This window comes from Pipistrellus hanaki (assembly GCF_964339955.1).
Source record: "Pipistrellus hanaki genome assembly, chromosome: 15".
Taxonomy (NCBI): domain Eukaryota; kingdom Metazoa; phylum Chordata; class Mammalia; order Chiroptera; family Vespertilionidae; genus Pipistrellus; species Pipistrellus hanaki.
This window is the reverse complement of record NC_140517.1, coordinates 27,136,438-27,158,529: the sequence shown is the minus strand read 5'-3', so window position 1 is coordinate 27,158,529 and position 22,092 is coordinate 27,136,438. Positions and strand designations below refer to the sequence as shown.

The 22,092-nt window shown below is 56.2% G+C and overlaps 1 protein-coding gene across 1 annotated transcript in view; it reads left to right on the top strand.

Moving 5' to 3' along the window:
* The window catches only part of PIEZO1 (piezo type mechanosensitive ion channel component 1 (Er blood group)), a 65,796-nt gene that overhangs the window by 43,081 nt on the left and 623 nt on the right, over positions 1-22,092 (top strand). Inside the window, exons 12-50 of the mRNA XM_084861373.1 lie at positions 7-267; positions 830-941; positions 1,021-1,199; positions 1,280-1,428; positions 1,549-1,731; positions 2,121-2,233; positions 2,385-2,545; positions 2,679-2,855; positions 3,406-3,531; positions 3,634-3,834; positions 4,336-4,540; positions 5,237-5,341; positions 6,035-6,188; positions 6,422-6,665; positions 6,758-6,854; positions 7,072-7,243; positions 7,717-7,806; positions 7,888-7,982; positions 8,276-8,347; positions 8,909-9,009; positions 9,551-9,653; positions 9,729-9,785; positions 9,869-10,041; positions 10,178-10,284; positions 10,452-10,643; positions 10,727-10,985; positions 11,057-11,245; positions 11,394-11,694; positions 11,945-12,080; positions 12,168-12,315; positions 12,399-12,613; positions 12,744-12,902; positions 12,979-13,126; positions 20,688-20,876; positions 21,076-21,168; positions 21,272-21,444; positions 21,518-21,640; positions 21,715-21,794; positions 21,882-22,071. Coding sequence (XP_084717499.1) covers positions 7-267; positions 830-941; positions 1,021-1,199; positions 1,280-1,428; positions 1,549-1,731; positions 2,121-2,233; positions 2,385-2,545; positions 2,679-2,855; positions 3,406-3,531; positions 3,634-3,834; positions 4,336-4,540; positions 5,237-5,341; positions 6,035-6,188; positions 6,422-6,665; positions 6,758-6,854; positions 7,072-7,243; positions 7,717-7,806; positions 7,888-7,982; positions 8,276-8,347; positions 8,909-9,009; positions 9,551-9,653; positions 9,729-9,785; positions 9,869-10,041; positions 10,178-10,284; positions 10,452-10,643; positions 10,727-10,985; positions 11,057-11,245; positions 11,394-11,694; positions 11,945-12,080; positions 12,168-12,315; positions 12,399-12,613; positions 12,744-12,902; positions 12,979-13,126; positions 20,688-20,876; positions 21,076-21,168; positions 21,272-21,444; positions 21,518-21,640; positions 21,715-21,794; positions 21,882-22,071 — 6,032 coding nt within the window. The remainder of the gene's footprint in view (positions 1-6; positions 268-829; positions 942-1,020; positions 1,200-1,279; positions 1,429-1,548; positions 1,732-2,120; positions 2,234-2,384; positions 2,546-2,678; positions 2,856-3,405; positions 3,532-3,633; positions 3,835-4,335; positions 4,541-5,236; positions 5,342-6,034; positions 6,189-6,421; positions 6,666-6,757; positions 6,855-7,071; positions 7,244-7,716; positions 7,807-7,887; positions 7,983-8,275; positions 8,348-8,908; positions 9,010-9,550; positions 9,654-9,728; positions 9,786-9,868; positions 10,042-10,177; positions 10,285-10,451; positions 10,644-10,726; positions 10,986-11,056; positions 11,246-11,393; positions 11,695-11,944; positions 12,081-12,167; positions 12,316-12,398; positions 12,614-12,743; positions 12,903-12,978; positions 13,127-20,687; positions 20,877-21,075; positions 21,169-21,271; positions 21,445-21,517; positions 21,641-21,714; positions 21,795-21,881; positions 22,072-22,092) is intronic.

Below are 22,092 nucleotides of genomic sequence, written 5' to 3'. Positions count from 1 at the left end.
CCCCAGGTGTGGAGCATCACCTACCACAGCTGGCTGACCTTCGTGCTGCTGCTCTGGGCCTGCCTCATCTGGACTGTGCGCAGCCGCCACCAGATGGCCATGCTCTGCTCGCCCTTCATCCTGCTCTACGGGCTGGCGCTGTGCTGCCTGCGCTATGTGTGGGCCATGGACCTGCAATCGGAGCTGCCCACCACCCTAGGTCCTGTCAGCCTGCGCCAGCTGGGGCTGGAGCACACTCAATACCCCTGCCTGGACCTCGGTGCCATGGTGAGTGCCCCTCACTCCAGGGCACCCGTGAGCATGTGCATGAGGACCGTGACGGTGCCATTCGGTTTACGGGCCAGCTCCCAGTGCAGTGGGAGCTCAGGAGGGCAGGCCTTTGTTGGTCGCCACGGGGTCCCTGTTGGCCAGTCCAGAGTAGTGGCTGGAGTGCATGAGTGATGGCCTTGTGTTTTAGGGGGCACTGTCGGTCTCCCCAGCATAGATTCTATTAGTGTTGCATGCTGCCCCTGGGCCTCAGTGGGTCGTATCTCACTGTGTGAGATGTTTGAGCCCGTGTGCAAGTATGTGTATGCATGCAAACATGAACTTCTACATACATGTGTGTGAACATGCACAGGTGTATGAGCCTAGTGTGCATATGTATTCACTCGTGTAGGGACTTGTGTGCAGGTGTGTATGCACCAGGATGAGCTTGTTCCTACAGGGGGCGGGCTGGCAGCCTCCCTGCTGAGGTCTCCCCTGCCCACATCTTTTTGGGCTGGGCCCTGGCTTTGGGAGGGGTGCCAGGGTGCCCACCCCTCAGTGACACTGCCCCTCCCCATCCCAGTTGCTGTATACCCTGACCTTCTGGCTCCTGCTGCGCCGATTTATCAAGGAAAAGCTGCTGAGGAGGGAGAAGATGCCCTCCGTGCTGATGGAGGTCACTGTGGCGGACACAGGTGAGTGGGCGGGGCAGCTGGGCCAGGCCCTCGTGCCTGACCCCGAAGTCACACCCTGGTCCCCTGGCTCGGCCCCCAGAGCCCACGCGGACTCAGACGCTGCTCCGGAGCCTGGGCGAGCTGGTCACTGGCATCTATGCCAAGTACTGGATCTACGTGTGCGCCGGCATGTTCATCGTGGTCAGCTTCGCGGGCCGCCTCGTCGTCTACAAGATCGTCTACATGTTCCTCTTCCTGCTCTGCCTCACCCTCTTCCAGGTGCCTGGGGCGGGCAGGTGGGTCCCTCCAGCAGCCCAGCCTCCCTGCAGGGCACCTCACTCACACCCCTCTTCCTGCAGGTCTACTACAGCCTGTGGCGGAAGCTGCTCAAGGTGTTCTGGTGGCTGGTGGTGGCCTACACCATGCTGGTGCTCATCGCTGTCTACACCTTCCAGTTCCAGGACTTCCCCATGTACTGGCGCAACCTGACAGGCTTCACTGACGAGCAGTGAGTCGGCAATGGGTGGGCAGGCGGGCGAGGTCCGGACATGGCCCCGCATCTCCTCAGCCCCAAGGCGCTGCGTCGGGGCTGCAGGGCCTGGCGGTGCTGACGGTGCTCCCTCCGCAGGCTGGGGGACCTGGGCCTGGAGCAGTTCAGCGTGTCCGAGCTCTTCTCCAGCATCCTCATCCCTGGCTTCTTCCTGCTCGCCTGCATCCTGCAGCTGCACTACTTCCACCGGCCCTTCATGCAGCTCACCGACCTGGAGCACATCCCCCTGCCTGGCGCCTGCCGCCCCCGCTGGGCTCACAGGTGCACCCGCCCCTGCCTCTGAGGAGGGCGGGCTCTGGTCGTGGCTGGTGGGGGTGGGCCGTGGGGCACAGGGGCTTGCAGAGTGTCTCCACCTTGAACCAGCTCAGAGAAGGGCCTCATTGGGAGGGGAAGGTGGCTGGTGGGATTCCGATGGGGGACCCAGAGCAGTGGGAAGGCCTTGGCCTTGGCCGTCATCTTCAAATCTGAGGGATCTAGGTAGGGATGCTTTCTCTGACTCATTGGGGTCTCCACGGGGAAAGTCAGCTGGGTTGCAGCACAAATAATACAGGTCACGCAGTGGAGGCAGGAGGGGTACAGGCAGGGTCTTCTGCTAGCCCCAGGGGGGCAGGAGCACTGGGAGGAAGTGACACTCTCGGGCCCTGTCCTAGGCAGGACGCAGTGAGCGGGACCCCACTGCTGCAGCAGGAAGAGGAGGAGGAAGCCTCCAGGGACCAGGGGTTGGGCACTGCTGGCCCCCACCAGGCCACGCAGGTCCCAGAAGGTAAGTCAGAAGGGAGTACAGTGTAGGGTGCCAAGGAGCCGGGTCACCGGGTGGGTCCCCTATGAGCCCTGGGGGAGTCTGCCTACACAGGACAGAACAGCCCCCGGTCCAGAGGCTGTTCCCTTCTCACTGCCTGCCCCCCTCCCCACAGTCGCAGCCAACAAGTGGGGCCTGGTGGCCGAGCGGCTGCTGGACTTGTCCGCCAGCTTCTCGAGCGTCCTGACCTGCGTGCAGGTGTTCGTGCGGCGCCTGCTGGAGCTGCACATCTTCAAGCTGGTGGCCCTGTACACCGTCTGGGTGGCCCTGAAGGAGGTGAGAGGGGACGCGCACCTGCCTTGTCTGCAGCGGGCCACGCAGGGCACCTCATGGGCCTCGCTGGGTCCCGGGCCCGCAGGAGGGCGTGCCCCACCCGCCTGGCTCAGCCCCCGCCCCGGCTCTCTCACAGGTGTCAGTGATGAACCTCCTGCTGGTGGTGCTCTGGGCCTTCGCCCTGCCCTATCCCCGCTTCCGGCCCATGGCCTCCTGTCTGTCCACCGTGTGGACCTGCATCATCATCGTGTGCAAGATGCTCTACCAGCTCAAGGTCGTCAGCCCCTACAAGTACTCCAGCAACTGCACTGTGGTATGGCCACGGCACCGTGTCCCTGAGCCTCGCGAGCCTCCCGCTTCTTCAGCTCAGGGTGTGAGGGGCAGCTGCAGGGGCCATCCTCAGGGCCAGGGGCTGCCTAGAGGAGGGTCCTTCCACCAGGTCTATGGAGGACCCACCCTCATGCCAGGGTGTCTGGGCTAGCGAAGTATCCTCACTCGGCCAACTCCTGCTGAAATGCAGGTCATGGAGGGAGGTGGTGCCGGGGCCAGGTGTCTCCTCAAGCGAAGGGGAGCCCCAGCCAGACTGGGGAGGGGACGGCCACTCGGGGTAGCCCCTTCCCAGAGCTTTCTCTTTACTTCTCCCGCGACCCCTGCCCGAAACCTTGCCAACCCTAGTCCCCTTCTCCATTAAGGTGGTTTGGAGGCTGACAGCATCCCGTATCCTGGCTGGGGGCAGCTGTGGTCTGGCCCAGACCTGCCCAGACCAGTTCTGGAGCTGTTGTTGGGACAGGGACTCAAGGCAGGGCGGGTCAGCGTCCAGTTACCAGCTGGCGGCAGGGGCTGACACCGCCCCTGTCTCCCAGCCCCTCCCCAATAGCACCAACCTGCAGAAGGCGGAGATCAACCAGTCCTTGCTGTACCGGGGGCCCGTCGACCCGGCCAACTGGTTTGGGGTGCGGAAGGGCTACCCAAACCTGGGCTACATCCAGGTGAGAGCAGGGCCAAGGCGGCGGGTGGGGTGGCACTGAGGGGACTGGGGCATTTGGGGCTTGGAGGCAAGACTAGAGGAGCCCCACCGTCCCCCTCCCCAGAACCACCTGCAGATCCTGCTGCTGCTGGTGTTCGAGGCCATTGTGTACCGGCGCCAGGAGCACCACCGCCGGCAGCACCAGCTGGGCCCGCTGCCCGCCCAGGCCGTCTGCATCGACGGCACCCGCCAGCAGCTGGACCGGGACCTGCTTAGCTGTGCCAAGTACTTTGTCAACTTCTTTTTCTACAAATTTGGTCTGGAGGTGAGTCTCCCCGCACCTGGTGGGACTCAGACACCAGAGGTCTGTGCTGCCCGCGGGGGAGGGATCTTGGTTGAGCATCTGCCATGTGCAGGCTCGGGGGATGCCCGGGGGCACAGGCGGTGGACCACCAAGGCTGCTGTGTCCTCCCGGGCAAGGTTGGCCTGTGGGGTGAGGACAGGGGGGCCAGGACTCAGGCTGGAGACTGGGTTAGAGTCTCAACTTTGCCACAGAGCCTCCTGGCCTCAGTCTCCCCCCTGCACAGAGGAGACACGTCCAGCCTCTCCATCCCTCCAGGAGGTGGCATGGGCTGCCGTGAGCCTAGGCTACAGGCCCCACCTGCTTCGAGGCACAGGTGTTCTGCTCCCAGGCCGCCCAAGCGCCTGTGACCCTCCGAGACAGCCTGCAGGCCCGAGGCTGCCCGGAGGCAGGTCCAAGAAGGACCCTCCACCAGATCCCTCCACCTCCCATTCTCATCTCCTCTCCCCCTTCTGCCACCCCCAGATCTGCTTCCTGATGGCCGTGAACGTGATCGGGCAGCGCATGAACTTCATGGTCATCCTGCACGGCTGCTGGCTGGTGGCCATCCTCACCCGCCGGCGCCGGAGGGCCATCGCCCGTCTCTGGCCCAACTACTGCCTCTTCCTGACGCTCTTCTTGCTGTACCAGTACCTGCTGTGCCTGGGTATCCCCCCCGCTCTGTGCATCGGTGAGCAGGGTGCAGGCTGTGGGTGGGGGTGGGCGGGGGTCCGGAGGGAGCCGGCGTGGGTGGCCGCGTGGGTGCCCAGGGTGCTCCCGCCGGCCTGTGTTGGTGAGTGGGTCGGTGCTGCTTTTTCCTTGCCGGCAGCGTGGTGTTCTGGATGCACCGTGGTTGGTTTGGCCTTTCACACATGGGAGACGTCTGTGGTTCCCAGGTTGGGGCTGTGAGCGTTGGCATCTAGGTTTTGCGTGGGCATAGTTTTCGTTTCTCTGGCATAAAAGCCCACAGAGGCTGTCCTAGTGTACATCTCCACCGGCACCACGTGGCTCCAGCTCTTCCTCGCCAGCATTTGGTGGTGTCACTATTTTTGTGTTAGCCATTCTGATAGGTGTGTAATGACGTCTCCTGTGGTCCAGTCATCCCATGGGCCAGCCCTCAGGGAGACCGCCCTGCCCACATGCCACCCTCTAGCTGTCACGCAGTTGCTGCTATGGGGGCCTGGGAAACGTGTCGTTAAACATGTGCTGGGAGCTCTGGACCTGGATGCTCTCCGGACTCCAAAGGAGAGAGGTTGTGTTTTTGAGGCTGACTGTGAACGTGTATGTGAGTGAAGAACCGTGGACACTGGACCCCTAGAGGCTGCGGGCCAGCAAATGGGGAAGGGACAGGCTGTCCGGAGCCTTGACACACTCACTCTACCCACAGACTACCCCTGGCGCTGGAGCCAGGCCATCCCCATGAACTCGGTGCTCATCAAGTGGCTGTACCTGCCTGACTTCTTCAGGGCCCCCAACTCCACCAACCTCATCAGTGAGTGCCACCGGCTGGGCCCCTTGTCCACATGCACTGCCTGCCAGCCTCACTGAGGGCCAAGGAGGTTCTGCATGGGCAGCGGGCAGGCGCAGACGCTCCAATCAGCTATTGAGGGGCGTGTTGTCCAGGCCTTGCCAGCTGGCCCAATCCTGTGGTTCCCCCGCAGGACGGGGGTGGGGGGAGCGGGGGGAGGTGAGGGGGGTTCTTTCATGGGTGCGCCTAGTCCTGCAGGATAGGCCCATGGCACTGGGGCCCTCCTCACATGTGCACACCCTGCCATCAGGTGTGTATGCAGGTGTGCACACAGGTGTGGAAGCAGAGATAGTTGTAGGTATGGAAGTGGGGGTGGAAGCAGGTGTGCACAGGCGGGCCGAGAGACGGATGCAGGTGCGCACAGACTGATGCCCAGGGGGTGTGCAGTCAGACACGTTAACTCATGTCCTAATGTGCGTGTGGTGCACAGATACACAGCATGTACACAGGCGTGATCCCCAACATCCACATCCATGTATGGACATTGCCCACCAGTGTTCACACTCGTAGACATGTGTCTGCCCGGCCCCCACATGCACACACCAGGCCTCTCTCTGGTCTGGGGACGAGGTCAGTGCCCCGTGCCCGTCGTGTGCCAGGCCTCCGCAGGCCAGCGGTTCCCGGGTTGTGCGGCAGCGGCCTCCTGTGTACCCGCAGGTGACTTCCTCCTGCTGCTCTGCGCCTCCCAGCAGTGGCAGGTGTTCCTGGCTGAGCGCACCGAGGAGTGGCAGCACATGGCCGGCGTCAACACCGACCACCTGGAGCCTCTGCGGGGGGAGCCCAACCCCGTGCCCAACTTCATTCACTGTAGGTGGGTCCCGGGGTGTCGCCAGCCTGCAGAGCCCAGCGGTGGGGCTGCAGGGCTGGCGGGCACGCCTGGCTCCTGCTAGGACGGAGCCTGGGGCAGGTGCCGCCGGTGGTGTCGGGGACCAGACGAGGGGCGGGCGGACATCGGCCTTGCAGCAGAGGGGCCTCCTGGGGTTCCTCTGGCCCGAGGCTGTGGGGGGAGGGGGTGACCGACCCACAGTGACACCCCGTCTGCAGGTCCTACCTCGACATGCTGAAAGTCGCTGTCTTCCGCTACCTCTTCTGGCTGGTGCTGGTGGTGGTGTTCATCACAGGGGCCACGCGCATCAGCGTCTTCGGGCTGGGCTACCTGCTGGCCTGCTTCTACCTGCTGCTCTTCGGCACCTCCCTGCTGCAGAAGGAGACTCACACCCGCCTCGTGCTGTGGGACTGCCTCATCCTGTACAACGTCACCGTCATCATCTCCAAGAACATGCTCTCGGTGAGCCGGCCGCCGGCCCGCCGGCCCCAGCCCCAGGCCCAGCCCCAGCCAACACAGCCCCGGAGGCTAGCTGACCCTCCTCCCGCCCCCAGCTCCTGTCCTGTGTCTTCGTGGAGCAAATGCAGAGCAGCTTCTGCTGGGTCATCCAGCTGTTCAGCCTCGTGTGCACGGTCAAAGGCTACTACGACCGTGAGTGGGAGAGGGCGGGTGGCTGGGGGTGTCGGGGACAGACCCCTGTCCGTTTCCCACACCCTGCCCCATGGTCTTATCTGCATCCTGATCCTCAGCAAACGTGCCTGACCCCTGCCTCTGACCCAGGTCCCCAACCTCTGCCCCACACCCCTGATCCCACCCACGTTCCCGACCCTGGTCATACGCCTGACCTGTGCTGGCCCCTGTCTCACAGCCAAGGAGATGCTGGGCAGGGACCAAGACTGCCTGCTGCCCGTGGAGGAGGCTGGCATCCTCTGGGACAGCGTCTGTTTCCTGTTCCTGCTGCTGCAGCGCCGGGTCTTCCTCAGCTACTACTTCCTGCACGTCAGGGCCGAGCTCCAGGCCACCGCTCTGCAGGCCTCCAGGTGGGCCCGCCCGGATCCCCGGGCCCACGAGGGCAGGGCACTGCGCCCGGATGTGACACGGCTCCTAGAGCGAACCGAGGACCACGGGCCATTAGCACCTCCTCAGGGGCCTGACTGCACCATGTCCACGTCATGTGGTCTCAGCCCTAGCTTTCTGTGGGCTGGTGTTTCAGTCCTACTAGTGCCCCGCCCAGAGAGCCTGTCCCCGCCCGCCCCCCGTGCCTGGCCAGTGAGCCAGCAAGTCTCCCCTTCCCTGGCCTCTGTAGGTCCCAGGGCCACCTCTTCATCTGCATGTTTTCTACCCCATGAGACCGGAGGTGGCACGGGGTCCCCTCCCTCTCACTGCAGTACAGATGGGGTGTCATGTTGGAGGGAGGGAGCAGGGAGGACCTGGGCGCTGGGCGGATGGGCTGAGCCCAGAGGAGGGAGCTTGTAAGGCCGGTGCTCACTCCGGCTTCACGGACTCCCCACAGGGGCTTCGCCCTGTACAACGCTGCCAACCTCAAAAGCATCGACTTCCACCGCAAGGCCGAGGAGAAGTCCCTGGCCCAGCTGAAAAGACAGTAGGTGCCGTCCGGGGGACCAGGATGGGAGGGGGTGTTTTCCTGTCGGGCCCGGAGCTCAGAGCCGTCTCCCGTCCACAGGATGGAACGTATCCGCGCCAAGCAGGAGAAGCACAGGCAGGGCCCGGCGGGCCTCGGCCACCCCCAGGACACCCTGGAGCCCGGCCAGGAGCCAGGTGAGTGGGTAGAGCCCCCAGGGCCCCCAGCACGGGTGCCTCTGTGCCGCTGGAGCCTGTCCGCGCCTGTGCCACGTGACGTCACCCAGGGCTCCCAGCCCATCTGTCCTGTGCCATGTGGTCACTCTGTCCCTGCAGGCCGCACAGCCTGCCGGTGACTGTCCGTCTGCACTGTGGGCTGTCCTTCACCGCCAGAGCACCGTGAGAGGGTGCTGTGTGTCTGCTGAGGGGACACCCTCACTCTCCGTCACTCTCCCTGCTGGCTCACGCTCGCCACCCCCTCCCCTTCACAGGTCCCGACAGTCCAGGGGGCTCCTCCCCGCCACGGACACGGTGGTGGCGGCCCTGGCTGGACCACGCCACAGGTACCGCCCCAACCTAGCTGCCACGACCACTCTCTCAAGCTGCTGTGTGTTGGGTACCCCCCCACCCCCCACCTCTCAGTTGCTACCGCCTTTGGGGTATGGTGGCACTCCCCTGCCGCCTGGGTGCAGGCCATGCAGTAACAAGGGGCTGGGCCTCGATTTAGCTGCCTGCCACCACCCCTCGCCCCGGCTCTGCATTTTATAACTCAGGGATTCCGAAGTCCGGGTTATCACTGCCCACTCCCAGCCTCTCCCTTCCTGGCCCTGCTCCCTGTGTTCCTCTCGTTCAGTCTGGTCTTGTCCCGCCACTCCGGCCTGTGTCCTGTGCATGCGCCTCCGTCCTCCAGCCTGCTGCTCCCTGCCTCCAGCCACTGAGGCTGTCCCTGGGGGCGGGTGGCATGTGGGCCTTGGCCCCTGGGGTCACAGGGAACCCAAGCTGGGCAGCACAGCCAGGCCTATTACTGCCCCCCCCCCCCAAAAAAAAGAAGCCCATGAACTTGAGAGTCTTGCAGAGCCCAACCCCATGTGGGGGAGGCCAGCTCAACCTCACCCTGCCCACAGTCATCCACTCTGGGGACTACTTCCTGTTCGAGTCCGACAGTGAGGAGGAGGAGGAGGCCCAGCCCGAGGACCCCCGGCCATCGGCACAGAGTGCCTTCCAGGTGAGGTGGCAGGGCCCCTGGCTGCCTTCCCCTGTCCGTGGAGCACCTGGGCCAGGCCAGCACAGGAAGGACAGGTGCCCCCAGAGCCTGGGGACCTGCCCAGCCCCATTCAGACCTCCTGAGTCTACCAGTCAGATGGCCAGCAGTCTGCGGGGACCATAGGTCATGGCAGCTATGTGCCTCTGCCCACCTCCTCCTGCAGCCCCAGCTCTGACCCCCAGGCCTGTGGGGGCCACGGGAGGCCTGGCCTTCAAGAGGGCGCATCGTATTTGCTGGTCGCACATCCGTCTTCTGAGCCAGGAGCCTCTTGTCCACCTGGGGGCCCCTGGTTCTGGCCTGAGGCCTGGGTGCTAAGTGAGAACCGTGACGTGCCGGGTGGGCTGTGCGAACTGCCCTATGGTGCCCACTTCCTGCCCAGCTCAGGCTGAGGGTCCCTAGCGGCGCTGACCCCTGGCTCCTTCTCCTCCTCGGGAGCTCAGAGGTGAGCCCAGTGCGGCTGGGCCTGGGCAGCAGGGTGCTAACCCGGGGCCCTGTCCTGCAGATGGCATACCAGGCATGGGTGACCAACGCCCAGACGGTGCTGAGGCGGCGGCGGCAGGAGCAGGCGCAGGAGCAGGCGCAGGAGCAGGCGCAGCTGCCTGTGGGTGAGTCGGGCCGAGTGCAGGTAGGGGGTGGGGAACGTAGGGCTACAAGGCGCTGACCAACTCCCTTATGCTCAGGAGGCAACCCGGGTCCAGAGGTGGAGTTGGCAGAGGGCGCAGAGGACCAGGTAGCAGGTACGCGGGCCCTGAGGGTTTGGGGTTGGGATTCTTGTGCTGGTTGCCTCTCCAGGACCCTCCCGCCAATCCCCTCCCTGCAGGCCGGAGCCATGTGATGCAGCGGGTGCTGAGCACCATGCAGTTCCTGTGGGTACTGGGACAGGCGCTGGTGGACGGGCTGACGCGCTGGCTGTACACCTTCACACGGCACCACCGCGCCATGAGTAATGTGCTGTGTGCTGAGCGCTACCTGCTCACACAGGAGCTGCTCAGGGTGAGTGCCACCATACCCCGACCCCATCACACCCCCGCCCCTGCCACCATGCCCTACCACACTACTCTACCCCTGTGCCTGCCCCACCCTCACCTCCCCCACCTCCACTGCCCTACCCCCCTCGTGTGCCCTGCAGGGTAGAGAGGTGCACCGGGGCGTCCTGGACCAGCTGTACTCGAGTGAAGCCGAGGCCACGCCACCAGGCCCCTCGGAGGCACGGGACGTGCCTAGCACAGCTTCGAGGTAGGCATGGGCCGCAGGGGCTCCAGTACCCGCTGCATCTGGCCTGCTCTCAGGCCCAGAGCCAGGGACAGCCCAGCAGCTACGCTCGGGCACATAGCCTCCCAGCCCCTGCCCACCTGGGACCTGGAGGCCCTCCTGCCGTCTGTGACCGGCCTCCCCTCCCACAGCGGGCTGGGGGCAGAAGAACCAGTAAGCAGCACGCCCGAGGACCCCGGCAGCCCCCTGAGCACGGGCTACAACACCCGCAGCGGCAGCGAGGAGATGGTCACGGAGCCCAGGGCTTCCCTGCACGGCTCCCGGGAGCTTCCCGCCAGCGCGCGGCCCCTGATGCGCACGGCCAGCGAGCTGCTCCTGGACAGGTGTGCGCGAGGGCCGGCTGGTGGGGCCGGGGCGGCTGGGCCTCGGCCTGGGGCCAGAACCTGCCTGAACGTGGACCCTGCAGGTGCCTGCGCATCCCAGAGCTGGAGGAGGCCGAGCAGTTCGAGGCCAGGCAGGGCCGGGCGCTGCGGCTGCTGCAGGCCGTGTACCAGTGCGTGGCCGCCCACTCCGAGCTGCTCTGCTACTTCATCATCGTTCTCAACCACATGGTCACCGCCTCGGCCACCTCCCTCGTGCTGCCCGTGCTGGTCTTCCTGTGGGCCATGCTGTCCATCCCGCGGCCCAGCAAGCGCTTCTGGATGACGGCCATCGTCTTCACCGAGGTGGGCAGCAGCCTGGGGGGGGGTGGGGGGGCCTGGCCCCGCCTGCCGTGCTGAGCCCCGCTGCCCCGCAGGTCATGGTGGTCACCAAGTACCTGTTCCAGTTTGGCTTCTTCCCCTGGAACAGCCACACGGTGCTGCGGCGCTATGAGAACAAGCCCTACTTCCCGCCTCGCATCCTGGGCCTGGAGAAGAAGGACAGCTACATCAAGTACGACCTGGTGCAGCTCCTGGCCCTCTTCTTCCATCGTTCCCAGCTGCTGGTGAGTGCCAGGCGCCAGGGCGGGTGGGCAGCAGGCAGGCACCTCTGGCCATCTTGTTCCAGGAGGCGAAGCTGGACCCCTTGGGGCCCAGGGTGGGCCTGGCCATGCCTGCCTCCCCAAGGCCCTTCTTCCTTCCTTCCTTCCACAGTGCTATGGCCTCTGGGACCACGATGAGGACCCGCTCCCCAAGGAGCCTAATGGGGGCCGTGGGAAGGAGGAGCCGGAGGAGAAGCCAGGCCTGCTGGGATTCCAGACTGAGGAGGGCATGGGGCCCCGGGAGGAGCTGGGGGTGGCCGGGGCCACCACCGAGGATGACATCCAAGCAGAAGCGAGAGACGGGCCCTCGGAGCCACACGTGGAGCTCAAGCCCCACGACACGAAGCGCGTTGGTCTGCGTTTCAGGAGGAGGAGGAAGGAGAGTGCAGAACCCAGAGGACCGGCAGCCATTGGTACATGTCCCTGTCAACTCGCAACCACCCCAGCCCACCCAGCTCTCACATTGCAGTCACCACCCCAGCCAGGCTCCAACCACACCCTCTGTGTCCAGAGGATGCAGCCCCAGGGCCCACTGCTGGCGACGCTGGGAGGGCCCTGTGCTTAGTCCGCCAGTCGGTGAAATGGGGTGATGGCAGTTCAGCCCCTCCGGATGGTCAGGAGCTGAACTAGGCCTCAGTCCATCAGTGGTGCCTACTCCCACAGAAGCCGAGACTGAGGAGGAGGAGGAGGAGGAGGAGGAGGAGGCAGCAGCAGCTTCTGGGAAACGGAGGAGGCGGAGTCGTGTCCGGGAAAGAGTGAAGGTGGTGGGCATCTGGCTGCAGACCTTCTGCCTGTCCCTGTGAGTGACCAACCTGGGAGTGGCCTAGGGGAGGGGTGGGAGGGAGCAACCAAGGTCCTGGGCTGAGCTCCCTCCCGCCGTCCGCAGGGCCCAGAGTGTGTACCGGCCCCTGCGGGCTTTCTTCCATGACATCCTGCACACCAAGTACCGCGCGGCCACGGACGTCTACGCCCTCATGTTCCTGGCGGATGTGGTCGACTTCATCATCATCATCTTCGGCTTTTGGGCCTTTGGGGTGAGCTGGGCTCGGGGGCCCCCATGAGCGCAGAGCCCAGCAGCCACCCCAGCTCTCCCTGACCCTTCCTTTCCCGGCCACAGAAGCACTCGGCGGCTACGGACATCACATCCTCCCTGTCGGATAACCAGGTTCCTGAGGCCTTCCTGGTCATGCTGCTGATCCAGTTCAGCACGATGGCCATCGACCGGGCCCTCTACCTGCGCAAGACCGTGCTGGGCAAGCTGGCCTTCCAGGTCGTCCTGGTGGTGGCCATCCACGTCTGGATGTTCTTCATCCTGCCCGCTGTCACGGAGAGGTCGGTGCTGGCGGGTCAGAGGCCTGTTTTGTGGTGCCTGGCAGAGCTGCATTTGGATCCAGGGGCCTTGGGGGCTCCAGCTACTGGACTCGGGCGGGGCGCCCTGACCTGAGCTTCCTGTCCCACCTAGGATGTTCAGCCAGAACACTGTAGCCCAGCTGTGGTACTTTGTGAAGTGCATCTACTTTGCCCTGTCTGCCTACCAGATCCGCTGTGGCTACCCCACCCGCATTCTTGGCAACTTCCTCACCAAGAAGTACAACCACCTCAACCTCTTCCTCTTCCAGGGGTGAGTGTGGGCCGGCCCCAAGGGGGGTCAAGGCTCCTCCCTCAGCCCCTCCTGATGGGTACCCCGTCTCCGGTAGGTTCCGGCTGGTGCCGTTCCTGGTGGAGCTGCGGGCCGTGATGGACTGGGTTTGTACAGACACCACGCTGTCCCTGTCCAGCTGGATGTGCGTGGAGGACATCTATGCCAACATCTTCATCATCAAGTGCAGCCGAGAGACAGAAAAGGTGCCTGGGCCCAAGGCGAGGGTAGAGGGAACACTGATCATTCCCCATGGGGGCCAACGGGAACTGCGAGAACCAAACACTGGCGGCCCCTCCTTGGGCTCAGAAACCATGGCAACATGAGGCCAGAGAGCATTTCTAGAACTCTCCCTGGCAGCCAGAGGGGCTTCTCAGGGAGGGGATAGTGAACTCTGCCCTGTTAGGGGCAGGCAGTGGGCAGTGGCCTGAGCAAATTGCGCAGTGGAATATGCCTGCCATAATGTTAGCTGAATTTTTGTTCTTTTTTAGCAGCTTTACAGAGAGAATTCATACCAAGATTTGCCCATTTAAAGTGTACAACTTGGTGGTTCAGTATGTGCATCCATCACCACAATGTCAGAACATGCTCATGATACCCATGAGCAGTCACTGTCCATCCCCTCATTGCCCAGCTCCTGGCAGCCACCACCTACTTTATAGATTTGCTTGTTCTGGACATCTATCTAATAGGATAATATGCAAATTGGCTGGGATGCTGTCATGTAACGACTGAACAGCAGCTACCTGAGGCTGCATGGTGCTGGGACAGGGGACCTCAGGCCATGCTCCCCCACCCCTACCCGGCGGGGCTTGACAGGGGACCTGAGGCTGCACCCCCAGCCCAGAGGGGCTTGACAGGGGTGGGGCTGGCCGGGTCGGGTCTCCTGTGTTTTAGAAGCACATGCAGGTGGTGGGTGGGGACTTGACTCTGGTTCCCATGGTGAGCCCCAGACTCTGACAGGAGGAAGATTTTCATATACATTTTACTAATTTTCTTTCATCTCTGACACTTCTATTGTAGAGAAAGGGGAAATAGCAATATTAAAATATTTCCTCTAATTAATTCCCTTTTAATGTGTACGAATTTTGTGCACCAGGCCATTAGTTTCATATAAATGAAATTGGTGTGGCTTTTTGTGACTGGCTTCTTTCACTCAGCATATTATCACGGTTCATCCGTGTTGTAGCATGTGTCACAATTTCTTTTATGGCTGAATAGTTTAACTTTTTGTTTGTTAGGAGTTATGGGTAGGGCTAGGGTTAGGTTTAGAGGTAGGGATAGACTTAGGACTAGGTAAAAGTGTTAGGGGTAGGGTTAATGTTACTAGTAGTGTTGGGTTAGGGTTAAGTCTAGTGTTAGGGTTAGTGCTAGGTCTGTCTGTGATTATGGTTCATGCCATCTTTTATTCAACAGTTTCAAATGGTGATGGACATTTGGGTTTGTTTTTATTATACAAAATGCTGCTATGGTTATTCACAAATAAGACTCTGAACAACACACAAGTTTCTGTTTCTTCTGGAGAGACACATAGGAGTGGGCATTGCTGGGCCGTGCGGTAACTAGGTTTCACTCTTGTTTTCCATGGTGACTGCTCCATTGCAGTCCCACTGCTCTTCCACGTCCTTGCTAACCCTCCTTGTCTGACATTTTTTACCCATCCCTGTGGTTCTGATTTTGCATTTCCCCGTTGGCTAATGATAAGCATCTTTTCTGTGCTTATTTGCCATGTCTGTCTTCTTTGGAGAGTATTTTTTCAGAACCTTTGCCCACTTTTTCCTTGGGTTAAGCAGCTGTTGGATAGACAAAAGATGGCACATTTGTACTTTTTACTGAGCTGAGAGTTCCATAAATATTCTGGATACTAGACTCTGTCAGATAAGCGATTTGCAAGTATTCCCTCATTCTGTGGTTGACTTTCTCCTTTTTGATGGTGTCCTTGGGAGCACAAAAGTCTATTTTCATAATGTCTAGTCTAAATTTTTTCTTTTGTTGCTTGTGCTTTTGGTATGAGATCTGAGGATATTTTGCCAAAATAAGGTACAAAGATTTTCCCTGAAGAATTTCAGTGATTTAGGTCTTAATTTTTGCATATGGTGTTTGTTAAGGGTCCAGCTTTATTCTTTTGCATGTGGACATCCATTTGTTGAAAAGGCTGTCCTTTCCTTACTGAGTGGTTAGCACCTGTCTCCATGTGTGAGTTTGTTTTGGGGCTCATCATCTCACCACTGATCTCTGTCCTTTCCAGCACCACAGATTTAGCTGCTATAGCTCTGCAGTCAGTTTGGATGTTCAATTAAGGTGTGGCTTTAAGATTCAGAATAGTGTGGAAAAATGGCGGCTGAACAGATGGACCTGTTCTCAGCCTAGTCCCAGAGCAGACAGAAGGAGCACCTGAGAATCGCTCGGGGAGTGTTAGTTGGCAAGCTAAGGGGTAGCAGAACTCTTAAGAGAAGGTGAGGGACTGCTGGACAGGATTTCCTGACCAAGCAGCCTGCACTGCGGCGGAGACCTCTCCCGGAGCTACGGCTCAGAGGGAAAACTACTCCATCTTGCAAAGGAAAGAAGATCTTATCTGAGGCCTGAAAAACCCACAACAGTGGAGACCACCGAACAGCTGTGACGCCCCAATTGGCGCAAACACGTGGATTCAAGGGAGTTCTTCAATCACCCACGGAAAGGAGAGAAAGAACTACATAACCAGACATCCTGGAAAGAGAGACCATGAGGAGACAAAGAAATAGCCCGCACATGAAAGAAAAGCGGGCATCACCAGAAAAGGAAGTAAACGAGTTAGAGGCAAGCAACCTACCAGAGCAAGAATTCTGAGTAATGATCATAAGATGGCTAAAAATATTGGAAGACAAATTTGACAATATGAGTAAGAACCAAGAGGAAATGAAAAATGACATCGCTACTGTAAAGAACTCAATAGAAAGCATCAAAAGTAGACTAGAAGAAGCAGAGGACCGAATCAGTGAGCTAGAAGACAAGATGGAAAAAAATACCCAATTAGAGCAGCTTCTAGAAAAAAAATTTAAAAAGCAGGAGGAGAGCCTACAGGAACTTTGAGACAATACAAAACAAAACAATATTAGAATAATAGGGGTTCCAGAAGGAAAGGAAACTGAGGAAGGCATAGAAAACCTGTTTCAAGAAATAATGACAGAAAACTTTCCTGAGATAGAGAAGAAAAACCCCACACAAATACAAGCTCGCAGAATGCCAGGCAAAATGAATCCCAAAAGACCGACACCAAGGCACATTATAATTAAATTGGCAAACACCAATGACAAAGTAAGAATCTTAAAAGCAGCCAGAAAGAGATAGACAGTTACAAATAAATGGTGTCAAATAAGTACCTATCAATAATAACTTTAAATGTAAATGAATTAAATGCTCCAATTAAAAGACATAGGATAACGGATTGGATAAGAAAACAAGACCCATATATCTGCTGTCTACAAGAAACCCATTTCAAAGAAGCACACAGACTGAGGGTGAAAGGATGGAAAAAGGTTTTCCAGGCAAATGGAAATGAAAAAAAAGCTGGGGTAGCAATACTTATATCTGGCAAATTAGATCTCAAAGTGAAGGACATAAAAAGAGATAATGAAGGCCACTTCATAATACTAAAGGGAGCAACCCAACAAGAAGAAATAACCCTGGTAAACATATATGCACCCAATACAGGAGCACCCAAACACACACACACACAAAAAAAAAAATGCTGGAGGATATTAAGGGAGAGATTAATAGCAAGACAATCATAGTAGGAGATTTTAATACCCCACTATCACCTTTGGACAAATCATCTAAAAAAATTGGCAAAGAAACATCAATCCTAAATAACTCACTAGGCCAGATGGAATTAATTGACATCTTCAGAACATTTCACCCCAAAGCCACAGAATATGCATTCTTCTCAAGTGCACATGGGTCATTTTCAAAGATAGATCACATGTTGGGACATAGGCAAAGTCTCTTCAAATTCAAGAAGATAGAAATCATATCAAGCATCTTCTGAGATCATAGTGGCATAAAATAGGAAATCAACTACAATAAATATAATCCAAAGAAATCAAACTCATAGAGACTAAAAAGTATGCTATTAAACAAGGACTGGGCCGAAAACAGTTTGGCTCAGTGGATAGAGCGTCGGTCTGCGGACTGCAAGGTCCCGGGTTCGATTCCGGAGAAGGACATGTACCTTGGTTGCGGGCACATCCCCAGTAGGTGGTGTGCAAGAGGCAGCTGATCGATGATTCTCTCTCATCAATGTTTCTAACTCTCTATCCCTCTCTCTTCCTCTCTGTAAAATATCAATAAAATATATATTTAAAAAACAAACAAACCAAGGACTGGGTTACCAGAGAAATCAAGGGAGAAATAAAACATCCTGGCAACAAATGACAATGAAAACACAACAATCCAAAATCTATGGGACACAGCAAAAGCAATCTTGAGAGGGAAGTTCATAGCTCTACAAGCATACTGCAAAAAACAAGAAAAAAATGGTAATAAATTATCTAACTCTAATAATAAAAATCAGAGTGGAGATAAACGACATAGAGACCAAAAAAACAATACAAAAGATCAATAAAACCAAGAGATGGTTCTTTGAACGGATAAACAAGATTGATGAACCTCTAGCCAGGCTAACCAAGAAACAGAGAGAGAGGACCCAAATAAACAAAGTCAGAAATGAAAGAGGTGAAATAACAACAGACCCCGATGAAATACAAAGGATTGTTACAAAATACTATGAACAACTCTACTCCAACAAACTGGACAACCTGGAGGAAATGGACATATTTCTAAAAATATATAACCTTCCAAAACTCAATCAAGAAAAATCTAAAAATCTCGATAGGCCAGTAACTTTGGAAGAAATTGAAGCAGTCATCAAAAAGCTTCCAGCAAACAAAAGCCTGGGGCCAGATGGCTTCACAGGAGAGTTTTACCAAACATTAAAGGAAGAACTAAAACTTATCCTCCTCAGACTGTTCCAAAAAATTCAAGAGGAAGGAACACTTCCAAGCTCCTTTTATGAAGCCAGCATCACCCTAAGACCAAAACCAGATAAAGACAATACAATGAAAGAGAATTACAGGCCAATATCCCTCATGAACATAGATGCCAAAATCCTCAACAAAATTTTAGCAAATTGGCTCCAGCAGCACATCAGAAAGATCATACACCATGACCAAGTAGGATTTATTCCAAGAATGCAAGGATGGTACAATATCCGCAAATCAATAAACATGATACATCACATAAACAAACTGAGAAATAAAAATCATATAGTCATATCAGTTGACGCAGAAAAAGCATTTGATAAAATCCAACACCCTTTCCTGATAAAAACTCTCAACAAGGTGGGAATAGAAGGATCATTCCTCAACATAATAAAAGCTATATATAATAAACCCACAGCAAACATCATACTCAATGGGCAAAAACTAAAACCGTTTCCTCTAAGAACAGGAACAAGACAGGGATGCCCACTCTCATCACTCCTGTTTGACACAGTACTGGAAGTACTAGCCTTTGCAATTAGACAACAAGAAGAAATAAAAGGCATCCAAATTGGAAAAGAAGAAGTAAAAGTTGTCCTTATTTGAAGATGACATGATATTGTACATAAAAAAAACAAAAGACTCCATCAAAAAACTAATAGACTTAATAAATGAATTCGGCAATGTAGCAGGATACAAAATTAACACCAAGAAATCTATGGCATTTCTATACATCAATAGTGAACTTACAGAAACAGAGACTAAAAAACCAATCCCATTTACCATCGTACCAAAAAAGCTAAGATACCTAGGAATAAACTTAACTAAGGCGGTAAAAGACCTATACACGGAAAACTACATGACACTGAAAAAAGAGATAGAGGAAGATGTAAACAGATGGAAGAACATACATGTTCATGGATTGGTAGAATCAACATCATCAGAATGTCCATACTTCCCAAAGCAATTTATAGGTTCAATGCACTACTCATTAAAATACCAACGGCATACTTCACAAACCTAGAAAGAACTCTCCAAAAATTCATCTGGAACAAAAAAAGACTCCGAATAGCCACAGCAATCCTGAGAAAGAAGAATAAAGTAGGAGGGATCTCAATACCAGATTTCAAGCTGTATTACAAAGCCACTGTTCTTAAAACAGCCTGGTACTGGCACAGGAACAGACATATGGAATAAAATAGAGAATCCGGATATTGACCCAAACCTCTATATTCAATTAATATTTGATAAAGGAGGTATGAACATACAATGGAGTCAAGACAGTCTCTTCAATAAATGGTGTTGGGAAAATTGGACAGATACGTGCAAAAAAATGAAACTAGATCATCAACTTACACCATACAAAAAAATAAACTCAAAATGGATACAGGACTTAAACATAAGGTGGGAAACCATAAAAATACTAGAGGCATCCACAGGTAGCAAAATCTCTGATATATGCCGAAAGAACTTCTTCACTGATACTGCCCCTAGAGCAATGGAAGCTAAAGAGAAAATAAACAAATGGGACTACATCAATATAAAAAGCTTTTTTACAGCAAAAGAAACCATCAACAAAACAACAAGAAAGCCCACTGTATGGGAGAACATATTTGCAAATGTTATCACTGATAAAGTTTTAATCTCCAAAATCTACAGACAGCTTATACAACTAAATAAAAGGAAGATAAATGATGCAATTAAAAAATGGACAATGGACCTAAATAGAATATTTTCAAAAGAAGACAGAAAGAAGGCCAAAAGGCACATGAAAACATGCTCAAAGTCACTAATTATCTGAGAGATGCAAATCAAAACAACAATGCAGTACCATCTCACACCTGTCAGAATGGCTAACATCAACAAACGACAAGTGTTGGCGAGGTTGCGGAGAAAAAGGAACTCTTGTGCACTGCTGGTGGGAAATGCAGACTGGTGCAACCACTGTGGAGAACAGTATGGAGTTTCCTCAAAAAACTGAAAATGGAACTCCCATTTGACCCAGTAATCCCACTCTTAGGAATATGTCCCTAGAAACACCAATCAGAAAGGATATATGCACCCTATGTTCATAGCAGCTAGGATTTGGAAACAGCCTAGGTGCCCATCAGCAGATGACTGGATCCAAAAACTATGGTACGTCTACACAATGGAATACTATGCTGCCATAAAAAAGAAGGAATTCTCATCATTTGCAGCAACCTGGATGGAATTGGAGAACATCATGCTGAGTGAAATGAGCCAGTCAATGAAAGAGAAACACCACATGACCTCACTCATTTATGGATAATAAAGAACATTATAAACTGATGAACCAAAAGATAGATATAGAGACAGTAAAGCAACAAGCAGACGATCAAATTACAGCGGGAGATCTGGGGAAGATAAGAGATCAACCGAAGGACTTGTATGCATGCATATAAGCAAAACCAATGGATGAAAACTCTGGGAAGGGAGGGCATGTATGGGAGTGGGGAGGGGCAATGATAAGATATGTACACATATACTACCTTAATTTAAAAAATGAAGGAAAAAAAAAAGGCTTGGCTTTATGGGTCCATGGGGTGAGCTCCAGACCATGGCCTTAAGGATGGAATGGTGGGGTGTGGAGGGCAGCTCTGGGAGCAGAGGGAGGGAAGGGTCTGACACAGCACTTGTAGCTAGGGAGCAGGGATGGAGGCCTGCACAAGGCAGGGCACTGGGAAGGTGGATCTAAGCAGCTGACCTGTACCCTGTCCCCCCCAACCAGAAATACCCCCAGCCCAAGGGGAAGAAGAAGAAGAAGATTGTTAAATATGGCATGGGCGGCCTTATAATCCTGTTCCTCGTGGGCATCATCTGGTTCCCGCTGCTCTTCATGTCTCTGGTGCGCTCCGTTGTCGGCGTAGTCAACCAGCCCATCGACGTCACTGTCACCCTCAAGCTGGGGGGCTACGAGGTGAGCAGCAGCTTCTCCAGCCAGAGAAGCAATCCAGGTGCAAGTTCTGCCGCACACCGAGGGCTCTGGCCCGGCAGCCCTGATCCCGTTCCTGCCTTTTACTGTCCTCATGGACTGTGCAGAGCTCGGCCTGCGTGCTGGCAACCTGGGGAGTCAGGGAGGCTCCCCCCGCACCATGTCTCCCTGTTTGCACCCTCAGCCCCTGTTCACCATGAGTGCCCAGCAGCCGTCCATCGTGCCCTTCACACCACAAGCCTATGAGGAGCTGTCCAAGAAGTTTGACCGCCACCCGGTGAGCAGCCCCCACATTGTATCTGCCTGGCAGGGGAAGGGACGGCTCTGAGGGGAGGAGGATGGCTTGGCCTCACCCCACTGAGGTGCTGTCATGTGCTTAGCTGGCCATGCAGTTCATCAGCCAGTACAGCCCTGAGGACATCGTCACAGCGCAGATCGAGGGCAGCTCTGGGGCTCTGTGGCGCATCAGCCCACCAAGCAGAGCCCAGATGAAGCGGGAGCTGTACAATGGCACTGCCGACATCACCGTGCGCTTCACCTGGAACTTCCAGAGGTACGTCCTGGGCCCGGATGGGGCCTGGGTGGGGTACACGCCTCAGTGGGTCACGCTGCACCCCTGCTTGCAGGGACCTGGCCAAGGGAGGCTCTGTAGAGTACACCAATGAGAAGCACACCCTGGACCTGGCCCCCAATAGCACTGAGCGGCGGCAGCTGGCCAGCCTGCTGGAGGGCACCTCGGACCAGTCAGTGTGAGTGGGGACCAAGGGGCTGAGGGCACCAGGAAGGCTGGGCCAGACCTGACCCACTGGATTCCTCCCCACAGGGTCATCCCTAACCTCTTCCCAAAGTACATTCGTGCCCCCAACGGGCCTGAGGCCAACCCCGTGAAGCAGCTGCAGCCCAGTGAGTGTTCGGGGGAGGGTGGTGCTGGGCCATGGCCTCTGCCCTGGGAGAGGGTGGTGGCCTGACGGTCTCACCGCTCTGACCCAGACGAGGAGGAGGACTACCTTGGCGTGCGCATCCAGCTGCGGAGGGAGCGTGTGGGCTCGGGGGATGCTGGCTTCCTCGAGTGGTGGGTCATCAAGCTACAGGACTGCCAGGCTGACTGCAACCTGCTGCCCATGGTCATCTTCAATGACAAGGTCAGCCCACACAGCCTGGGCTTCCTGGCTAGCTACGGGTAAGTGTGCAGTGATGTGGC